This window comes from Nomascus leucogenys, chromosome X (assembly GCF_006542625.1).
Source record: "Nomascus leucogenys isolate Asia chromosome X, Asia_NLE_v1, whole genome shotgun sequence".
Lineage (NCBI taxonomy): Eukaryota > Metazoa > Chordata > Mammalia > Primates > Hylobatidae > Nomascus > Nomascus leucogenys.
The window spans coordinates 13410502-13421857 of NC_044406.1; the positions used below are offsets into that span (position 1 = coordinate 13410502).

Here is an 11356-nt window from a genome sequence, read left to right on the forward strand (position 1 = left end):
TTTTAGCTACCTTGCTTTCTTTCATTATGTTGAGTGTCTTTAAAGGGCTCTCATCACACATCAGATAATAAAACTAAATATTTATGTATTAATCTGAATGGCATGTATTTTCCTCACATTACTGATATTATTAGACTTGCCCAAGTTCGGGAATGCCAGAAATGACACTAAAGTAAGGATTTGTTGATTTTACTTTCCAGAAGCCAAAGATGAACTAGAAAAATAGGTTTGTGACTAAAGCCAAACTTCAGGACATCTCTGTTTTTCTGCTAGGTTATTTGATTCAAAAGATTCCAGGTTGTTTCTTTCAGCATTGTATAAAGACCTTTTTCTCACTGATGATGTTTTTGGTTGGTAAATATATTTTGCCTTATGTTAAATTGCTACACCAACTTTATGATTTCATGTAGCATTTTCTGTCCCTTTACTTTAAACCTTTCTGTATAGCTATGTTTTATGTATGTCTCTTATGAACAATATAGCCAGACTTTTAAAAAATCTAATCTGACATTCTCTAATTGATAATATTAGTTTGTTTACATATATTTTGATTACTGTTATATTTGGATTTATCTCCGCCATCTATATGTATGAAAGACAGCAAGCAAGAGAGACATAGATGCACATGCATTTTCTGTTTTTCATGGTTTTTCTTTCCCATTTTCCCCCTTTGGAGTTTATCTTTTTTGTTTGTTTACTTGTTCCCATTTTTCTCCCTACTTATTTGGAAGTTACACATTCTGTTTTCACTGTAAACCTGTCACATCATAGGTCCTTGCCTGTAATTGTAGAGGTATGACAGGAAAAGCAGGCTAGGGAGAAAGCCAGACAGCTTTTCAACTGCACATCGGGCTCTGCTCCTCCCTTCCTCCGCCCCCGGTGAAGTCCCAGAGCTGCTCCTACACAGACACAAGGACCTAACCAACCTCTGTCTTCCTGGAGCTGCTCACAGTTGTGCTGGTTACTAAGAACAATGAGATCCATAACCTTGTGGTTTTCTATGACTTACTTAAGATTGCGCTCCAGAAGAAAGCCAGCAACCAAGCAAATTTACCACCTTGTCCAAAACTAGGCAAAGCCCTTCTGGGAGAGCTCATTCTTAAAAACATGTGTTAGTTAGATTAAAAAACACCCCAAGGTACAGACATTCCTGATATAAAATTAACCTATTTAAAGATGTATCTCAAAATCAAGGGCTCGCTGAAAATTCACTTTGGTTAAATTATTCACCTTTTTATGTAAAACAAAAACACTATTCTTCCCATTGTTTTGAGCCACCTGATACAATTTGGCTAATGTAACTAAACTACACAAACTTTGCTTGAATCTTTTAAAAAATTTTTTAGGTCATAGGCATTACAATGGAAAGTAATAGTAAAATTTAAATGTTGAAGCTCACTGATTTTACTATTTGATTAGTTCTTCCTACAGCTCTCATCCCAAACTTACTTTTATGTTTACTTTTCTCCTTCCCTGTTACTTAGAAAAGCTGCTATATTGTAAGAAATTATTCTGTTAAATACATTCCTAATCATCTTTCTTTTTAAGTTATGCTCTTTTCTGTTGGTGTGTAGAAATATGCCTCATTCTAATTATTTGTAACTAGGTAAAGTTGAAGCAGCAGTATCTTCTTTGCTTTATTATCCATAACCTTCCAAATAGTTTAAATAAGTGCACCTTAAGATAGTGCTGATTGTAGGATTAATCAGAGCCTTCGTAATTCTCTCTTCTGTTCTTCCTGGTTTGCTTTTGATCTTGGGGAAAACCGCAGGACTTTTTAAATAGTGTGCATTGAATCAGTAAGATGAAAATACAAAATTGTATTAGGTAATTGTTTTGTAAGTCTTTTTTGGTGAAATGTCTTTATTCAAATGAGCATAAGATATTAACTATTTTTCTTCAAGCTAATGATTAGATTGTCATTTATTCTGATTATTACAAATGTCTTATGTTTTTGTCACTCCCTAGCCCAGCAGAAGAACTGTACTTTGGAAGTACAGAATCCGGAGAGAAGAAAACCTTAATAGTGTTGACAAATGTAACTAAAAATATAGTGGCATTTAAGGTAAATATCTCAAAGATACAATAAATTATGTTTGAGTATTTGACCTGGGAAGTGATTTTAGACATATTCTAATTGAAAGATTGAAAATTTTGAACTTGTACAGTGTTTTTATTTATGACAATTTTTAGGCATGTTGTATTACCTTCTGGTTCTAACCAAGTGGCATAGCTTTATCAAAAAATTTTCCCTGAGGTCTGTATCTGAATCTTTTATGTGCAGTAATAGGTTAATGTCTAAGTTAATACAAGGGTTTAATGTTTGTTGTAAATAACAACCCAAGAAAAATTACTCTTTACTATGTGAATAATTTAATTTATAGTAACAGTGAAACATAAAACTATAAAATTGATAGTGCATTTTCCCCAAGTGTGGTATATTCTGGAGTGTAGTTTATATCGGATATTAACCTGATACTGAGCATTAAGTGTAACAAGACGGAGTCCGTCACTACCCCATATTGTAGGTTTTCCTGCCTTAAATCTTCTGTTTAATTTAGATGTAACTACCAGGATGTTCCTGATGTGCTTTGATTATCTACTGTTTATTTAATTTCTGAACACCATTGTATTAATAACATGCAATCTAATGTGCATTCTGTTTTTGTGAATTTATGTCATTAAATTCAGGCAATTAACAGGATAAATATTTAACAGATGGATTGTTTTATTTAGGAGGGAGTCTGAATGACAATTTGACTTATTATGAGTATGTTTTTAGATAGGTCAAGATGCTTTTTTCCTGTTAGTGGGGAAAAAATACCTTCTATGCATAACCATCAATGTTACTTTGTAAACTCTTTGTTCATTGATTATTCACTGCTAATTTTTTTTTAAAAGTCATTCCTAAGCCATTTCCCCCAAAAAAAGCATAAAGGTTGTTATGTGACTACTGTGTTTATAAATAGGTGAGAACAACAGCTCCAGAAAAATACAGAGTCAAGCCAAGCAATAGCAGCTGTGACCCGGGTGCATCAGTGGATATAGTTGTGTCTCCCCATGGGGGTGAGTTGTCACTTAGTAGCCACAGCAGGTGTTGGGTGTGGCGGGGGGAAGGGGACCTGGACCTTGGCTCTGAGTCAGCAGAGATGTTGGGCTAGAATCTAGAAATTAGCAGAGTTTCACGAGTCACCTCACCTCACTGTAGACATCTGTTTTCCCACCTGTGAAATGGGATGGTCAAAGAGGCCTCTAAAGCCCATTCGAGCATTAAAATGTAATTGTTTCTAACAAGTAAAATTGTTTAAACTGACACCAATTGAAATTGAATTTCAAAGGAGAAATTCCTCACTTTTAGAACTTTTTCCTTTTTAAAGATATTTCCATTTTCTTCTTTTTCCTTAATATTGAGTTCCAGAATAATGCTTTAAACTACATGCATATCCAACCCCTTTGAAGGTTCCTGTTTATATGCTGAATTACCCTTTTGGAATGCAGGTTTAACAGTCTCTGCCCAAGACCGTTTTCTGATAATGGCTGCAGAAATGGAACAGTCATCTGGCACAGGCCCAGCAGAATTAACTCAGTTTTGGAAAGAAGTTCCCAGAAACAAAGTGATGGAACATAGGTAAGCTTTTTCCTCACATTCTTCTCAAATGTAGTAGGAAGAATCAGAAAGAGAAAAGTGCCTCCATGGACCAGGTGGCCTCCCTTTCTTCTTGCATCTGCTAGGTGCCCTGCAAGGCTCTGGGGATGCCCAGATGAAAGAGACCTGGTGTTGCTCAAGGAGGTCACTGATAGCAGAAACTCATTTGCAGGCCAGTGCAAGAGTCTGGATCTGTCCAGATCACAAACACAGATTGTCTCAGCAGTTCTCCCTGTGGGAACGCTTACCTTACATACTAGAATGTTTTTTGCAGCATTCTTTGTAATAGTGAAAAACTGGAAAGAAAGAATCTAAATCGTAACCAGTAAAGCAATAGTGAGATACATTTGATTATATCCACACTAAAGTGTGCTGCAACCACTCAGAAAGGTACAGCAAGTCTATTTGTTCTGACATGGAAAGACATCTGTAATATATTTTAGAAAACCTAGTGAGAAAAATTGGTTATGGACATTATCCTATTTAAGAGGGGGAAAAACTTGCGTATATAGATATATACATGTATGTGCATATATATAGATATATCAGGTTGTGACAAATTTCTTGAAAAGATATGTAGAAAAGGAGAATAGAAGAGGCTGTATTGTAGTTTTATTTTGCTTTTTTTAAATTGGAATTATGGTTTATTGGAGTGTTCCCATTTTTCCCCCCAGGGGACATTTGTCAATGTCTGGAGACACTTTTGGTTGTTGGTTGTCACAACTGGGGAATGGGGTACAATGGGCATCTAATGGGGGCAGCATAGGGATGCTGCTAAACCACTAGCAGTACACAGGACAGCCCCATCCCCCAAAAATGATCTGGCCCCAAATGTCCATAGTGTCGAGGTTGAGAAATCCTGCTTTATAGGGTAGTTAAGGATGGCCACTCCAATGACATTAGAGTAGGCCCTGAAGGAAATGAGAGAGCAAGCCACATAGATAACTGGACAGAGACCTTTCCAGACAGAACAACAGATGCAAAAGGAGTGTGCTTGGCCTTTGGGAGGAACAACAAGGAAGTCACTGTCTCTTGACTCCAGTAAGGGAGGAGCATGGTGAGAGATGGGGACAGAGATAGTAGGATATCAGATCGTCCCTATGGTGAGGACTTCTGAGTGAGAGGAAAAACTGTTAGTCAGCACTAAGCAGAGCCATGAGGTGATCCGGGCTTATTTTTTTAAAGGATTATTCTAGGTACTGTGTAGAAACTAGACGGTGGGCAGTGATACCAAGTTCACACTAAAGTGGAATTTGCTCTATGCCAGCACTGTTCTAGATGCTTTAGACATATTGATTCATTCAGTCATGAAGACAGCCCTGTGAGGGAGGAAGGCATTTTTCCTACTTTATAGAGGAGAAGCTGGGAAACCTGATAATGGCTATGGTTGAATGAAATCTTCAGGGCCAGGCGCAGTGGCTCACACCTGTAATCCCAACACTTTCAGAGGCTGAGGTGGGAGGATTGCTTGAACCCAGGAGTCCAAGACCAGCTTGGGCAACATAGGGAAACCTCCTCTTTACAAAAAATCAAAGGCTTAGCTGATAGATCATGAAAATAGATTATGAACAGTGAAATTCCTGAGAAGGCTGAAAGTGTGTGGGGGACCAAAGCAGGGGAGATTAGCCTTAGTCCGGAGGAGGGAGAAGCAGATGGAGGTCAGCAGCCTGCCTTGTTTTTACATGTAATATTTAAATTTTCAAATTGTATTACAGGAGGGCCTACTTTCTGTTTTTATCAAGAGTTTTTCTTTTGTTCAAAGACGTGGTTATGGGAATATTTTGAAAGGGTAAGAAACACTGGTATAAAAGGTGTTGTAGATTAATTTGAAGTTCTTATGAAACAGTCCCTCAAAATGAAGGGTTATTTTTGGTTTTGTTATGTTCGAGTTGCTTTGTTTTCTTTGTTTTTTGCTTTACCAATTACTGATGGCTTGCTTTTCTATAACTGCGAGATCACTGTTCTCCTGCAGAAAGTGGGGGGGAGGCTTGGTGGTGGGGTACTGAAGCTCAAGGAAAGTACCTTTCTCCTATCTAGAAAGGGTGATTTCTTTCAAATCTTAAGATATTTGGATGAATTCTACTGAATACCGTATAAAAACTTTCATTTGAATTTTACTGAATGGTATCTGCAATATGTTGTGTTCCTTATACATGCATTAATTAACGAAGCTGGAAGATACATATACACAGAGCAGCTGTCTTAGGTGAACCTGGGGAAGACGAATGAGGACTTTTACCTCTGTTACATAGACTTCTGTGTTTAACTGTTTTCATTTTATATTTTACTTTTATAAGAAAATTCATTAACTTTTAAGAAGTTATGTTTTCTTTTGTTTTAATAGGTTAAGATGCCATACTGTTGAAAGCAGTAAACCAAACACTCTTACGTTAAAAGACAATGCTTTCAACATGTCAGATAAAACCAGTGAAGATATATGTCTACAAGTAAGTATACTTTCTTCCTACCCAAACAAAGTTGTAATGCTGATCAACATTAGAAATCTCTTTTTTTGTCACGGACATAAGGAAAAATATTTGGCATAGACACGACAGAAATACTGTCTTCTTTGTGAAGAGATACCAAATCAGAAATGGTAAGCAGGCCAGGTGTGGTGCTGCCTGTAATCCCAGCACTTTGGGAGGCCGAGGCAGGAGGATCACTTGAGCCCAGGAGCTTGAGGCCAGTCTGCACAATATAGCGAGACCCTGTCTGTACAAAAAAATTAAAAATTAGCCAGGTGTGGTGGCACACATCTATAGTCCCAGCTGAGGCAGGAGGATTGCTTCAGCCTGGGAGGTCAAGGCTACAGTGAGCCATGATCATGCCACTGCACTCCAGCCTGGGCAACAGAACAAGACCATTTCTCAATAAAAAAAGAAAAGAAATGGTGTAAGCAGTGAGTTATTTTTGGAGATCTACTAACCATTTGAAAGCTCTGGCCATTTTTAGCAAAGCACAAGGTGCTTTGGGGAGTATCAAATTTAATTCAGTCTTGCAGAAAAAAGTACCAAGTAGTGCATTTAAATTTGAAAGAGACAGAGGGGCTCTCTGAGTAGCTGAAGGCTGCTTAAGGGTTCCTGTACCTCCAGGAACTGACTGCTCTGCTCCTGTCTCAACTAGAAATTTAGACCTCTCAAAATGAGAATAAGCATAGACATATCTGTCCACCAAACAAATCTAATGCCCTGTTGCACTTCCACCTCCTTCCACTAGCCTTACAGAGTAGTGGGCCCCATCCTTTCAGTGTTTGGATTTCTAGTATTCCTGTTTGTCATGCCCATGATTAATGACTGTTTTATTGATATAAATCTTTCATCCCTTTTTCCCTCTTTAGCTCAGTCGTTTACTAGAAAGCAATAGGAAGCTTGAAGACCAAGTTCAGCGTTGTATCTGGTTCCAGCAGCTGCTGCTTTCCTTAACAATGCTCTTGCTTGCTTTTGTCACCTCTTTCTTCTATTTATTGTACAGTTAAAGAAGTGGTGCCGGGTAGGAACCACGGCTCCTTCATCCATTAGTTGGAAAAAGTAACAGACCTAAAACTCTACCAAGCTACTAAAAACATTGCACATCTGTGCTTCCTAAAAGGAAATATGCAGCACGTGGAGGGGAACACATACATGTCTTGAAAATAAACTGCTAGAATAAAGAAATGCTGGAGAAATTGATTATAAGAGACTATAGCTATTTAGTAAAGTAAGTAAAGGCATATCCATTGTGTAAATTAATAGTTTAAATATAATTTATTTTTTCCTTTTGATCTGAATACTTTTAAAGCTTAAGTTTTATCGTGTAAATACATTAGCTAAACTGAAAAGTATAAGTAACATGCTTTGTTGCAGCCAAAAAATGTAATCTGCTTTTTTATGACAGAATTATTATAGCTGAGCTGACTTACTAGCTTTTCTATACTATGTATATAGAAGAACATGTATATTGAGAAAGAAAACATATAGAGGAATTTATGTAACTATGACTTTGTAATTTTGAGAATTCCTCCTAGTGATGGTCAGTATTCTTTTGGAATGTAAACCGATTTAATGCCAAACCACCTTAACCTTTGTTTCTCAGTGTTCCTTAACAGCCTGCCTTTTATTAATCTCAGGCTTTTTTATGAACACTCATTTCAGTAGAATTTGGAAAACTAAGAGTGGTTGGAATTTCTTTGAATTCTGTTAGTAATGCCCAAAAGAAAAGTCTCAAGCAGTCCCCCTATCCAGTCATTTTTATGGAGTTTCATGTTGTCCGCCGTAGCTGGACACTGAACCTTTTGCCTAATTTATTATAAAGGCCTGACCGTCTATTGTCCCATCTTCACCCCCATTCCAGAGCAGAGGAGTCTCTGTGGACCATGAATTGCACTGTCTCCCTCCTCATTTCTAAATGAAAGGTGTTAGATATAAATTTTTTGAAAAGTTAGTTGTTTGAGATGCTAAGCAGGATAATAAATTTAGATTTTAAAATGTTCCTTGTTAAAGTCAGCCCATGACAAGGAAATTTACAAAATACTAGAGTATCTACAAGGGTGAAAAGAAAAAAATAAAACAAAAAGAAACATAGATGCCCAGTTGTCAGCTCTCCATTTAAAGAATGAAAAATGTAACTCACGATGATCTGTGAAACCTTCAGACTAGGACCAACTGACCTACTTGATATTCTGCCTTTGATATGGTAGTACCCACCCAGTATTCCTAAAATCCTAAAAATCCTAAATTCCTAAAAAAATCCTAAAAAGATACACCTGCAGTAGCAGAGGCAATGAAATGAGTTTGTTTTCTCATTAATATGACCAGTTTGGGTCTATATGGGTTCACATGTACATCTACTTTATATGAAAGAAAAAACAGTGTGCCTGTCAAATGTTGAGTTTCGATTGAGCCATGTTTGGAGATTTTATTACTATTCTGAAGGGTAGTGTTGTTGGCTTTCATCTTCAAGAAGTTGATTCCAAAATTGAGTTATGAAAAATGATATAATGGTTCCTTCAAAATTGGCCTAGGAAATAAAACGTTAAAAGGACACTGGTGTGCTACTTTGTCTTAATTTGGGCTTTTCTGTTTCAGTTTGCCATCTCCAGCTGTGAAACGGACTGCAGTCCACCCTAAGTACTGTGCACAGTATCTCCCTGTGTGTGTGCACAGTGGCTTCCCCTTACATGGTAGATTTTTGGCCTTAATATAATCTAATCCCAAAGTAGTTGTGTATGTTTTCTGTTCCTTGGCAAATAAATGAGGAAATAATTCGCCAAGATTGAAAATGTATTGTCGTAACGGTGTCCCTTTAATGTTTCATATGAAAAATTATGTTGACCCACTAAAATATCCTTGCTCAATGTCTGGTCAGTTGAATTTAATAACATATCTTGTTAATGTTTGTGTGTCTATTAAATGTGACTAAGCAGGATTACTGAAAATTAACTATAAAATCAAAGGCATCTAAACGTTTGTACTTGTCTTGATTAATCATATATTTACACTTGATTTTATTCTGTCTTCATTTGTTTTTATTTAATCATAATTGCATGATTATTTTTGGTACTCTAATCAGTAATTTTATTTTTAATCATGTCATTACCTATTCATGACCAAATTACCAAGGAACCAACATTTAGGTTTAGATATTTGTTTTCACTTAGGAATGGAAATTAGTAGATTTTCCATGAAAGCATTAGTGAAATATCATTACCTTGATCTGCAAGTAGCCTAAAAATGCAATTGCTGGTAAACCTGGCCTCAAATTTCATACTACTATAACTGTTTTTATATATTGCCACTAATTTTGACTGGATTTAATAGCACTTTATTGTACAACTACAAAAAAAAATATTCCTAGAATTGTTGCCAGTGTAATTTCTCTAATGTTCTGGTGCTTTTCATATATTTTCAGTATTTTTATTACTATATTGGTATTTTCTTTGTATAAATTGATTAAAAGAACATGTTTTCTATTTTAATATGTTTTAGAAAAATAATTACATTTATGAAATAAATATCATCAGGAAAAAAAACCTCTGGTCTCTAATTGATAAAGCATCTTAAAGAAAATCAATATTCAACCTCACTCTGACCTTTTAAAGATCATAGTAATTTCTTTTGGATCTGTTTTGCATTTTTATAAGGACAGTGCTGCAGGCCTCCAAAGATACAATTCAATGTCAGGTTAGCCTGTCCTTTAGTGTGTCCTGTTTCTCCTCGTCCCCGTGTCGGGTGTAGCTGCTTTTCAGTGTAGTTCTTCGTTTTCCCCAGACATAGCATTGGACCCACTGTCATGCTTACAGCTCACTGTGGAGCCTGTTGCTGGAGCTTCAATGAGTCAGAATTGCCACGTAGTTTCCCCAGTCCTAGTATCCACACACAGTTCTCTGACAGCAGCAAGCAGGAGGCAGGCTAACAAGAAGTCTGTCTGACTGCCAGACACACAGGGAAGATAGCAGTGTGGCACTGATCATTCTGAAATCAGGCACATGCTCAGGACCTGGGACCTGGGGGGTGTTGCAGAGGGGCAGCAGGGAAGCCCAGGATGGTGATGTTAGAGGTTCTCAGGGTTGTTGATGTCTGGTCTGTCACCACTGAAATATACAACCTCCCAAATGGCAGCTACCTCTCCATAAAAATAGCATGAATGGGACAGATCCCTCTTCTACACTGAAAAATATGTGGAGATAACAAAATCAGGTGGTTAAAGACTCCCAACCCTCTGATAAATTCAAAATAGAGCCACAGAGAATGTTAACCTGCCAACAAACAGCATACCGACCCGGGATGTGAAAGGGTGGTCTCCGACCCTAAAGGGTACAATTTTCTAGGAGGCTAGAGCTCCTGTCAGGAAAATCTCCAGCCAGGTAGGAAAGGATTGGTTACTTTACAACAGTCTTCAGCTCTTTCTCCCCTAAATGTTTACCATCAACTCTAGGTTTCCTGACATCAGAACAATATGGGCCCTCAAAAGCATAGGGCTCCCCCTCTCTCCCTGGCCCAAAGAGACACATTAGAAATCTTCTGTTCCAACTGAAACAATGGTTGTTAGGAGTGAGGGCTCTGAGGTAAGACTACCTGTGTGACTTGCGAAAGTTAGCCAGTTTCAGCCTGCTTCCCTAAGTGGTAATCCTAGTACTACTCCACAGGTTAGGTGTGAGAATGAGAGGAAATAATGCATTTAAAGCATCCATGGAGTCTAGCCTTGCTTTGTTAATATATTGCCTCCACCTCCTTGTCAATTCTCTAAACTTTTTCCTGTTTTTTATCCACTCTTGCATTCTTGGCACCTCAATAAAATTATCAAATCAGTTCTTTCACAGCTGCATCTTAATTTGTCCTTATGTTGAATAAAAATTATCTCCCTGTAATGTCCAAAGAGTCATACCTTCCTCATTCCCCACTCATGTTGCCTGCCATGAAGAGTGAGACCAGTCTCTTCCACGTGTTAAAATATTTGAAGACGACTGGTTTAACTGACAAGAATACAGAGAAATATCTCACTGACCCATAGGGACAAGATTTGTGCACATTTTCAAGTCTTCCTAGAGGGAAAATTTGAGTGGTCCTTGAAACCAGCAGTTTTCCCACACTTATCTTGAGCAGTCTCAAGACAAAACATACTTGTCATAACATGCAAATATGGTTGAGCAACTTGAGTCAGATACCAAATAATTTTTTGGTCATAAGTGGAATACATCATAACATCTTGTCTTTTATAGATAAGGAAACCAAG

At 37.4% G+C, this 11356-nt stretch overlaps 1 protein-coding gene across 2 annotated transcripts in view; it reads left to right on the forward strand.

The window, feature by feature from the left end:
• Positions 1-9495, forward strand: part of MOSPD2 (motile sperm domain containing 2) — a 48772-nt gene extending 39277 nt beyond the window's left edge. Inside the window, exons 11-15 of one of the 2 annotated variants that reach the window (XM_003261067.3) lie at positions 1969-2065; positions 2970-3066; positions 3499-3628; positions 5991-6093; positions 6984-9495. In XM_003261067.3, coding sequence (XP_003261115.1) covers positions 1969-2065; positions 2970-3066; positions 3499-3628; positions 5991-6093; positions 6984-7121 — 565 coding nt within the window. In that variant the 3' untranslated portion in view covers positions 7122-9495. The remainder of the gene's footprint in view (positions 1-1968; positions 2066-2969; positions 3067-3498; positions 3629-5990; positions 6094-6983) is intronic. The other variant, XM_030807385.1, reaches the window with a different exon arrangement.
• The last annotated feature ends 1861 nt before the right edge of the window (positions 9496-11356 follow it).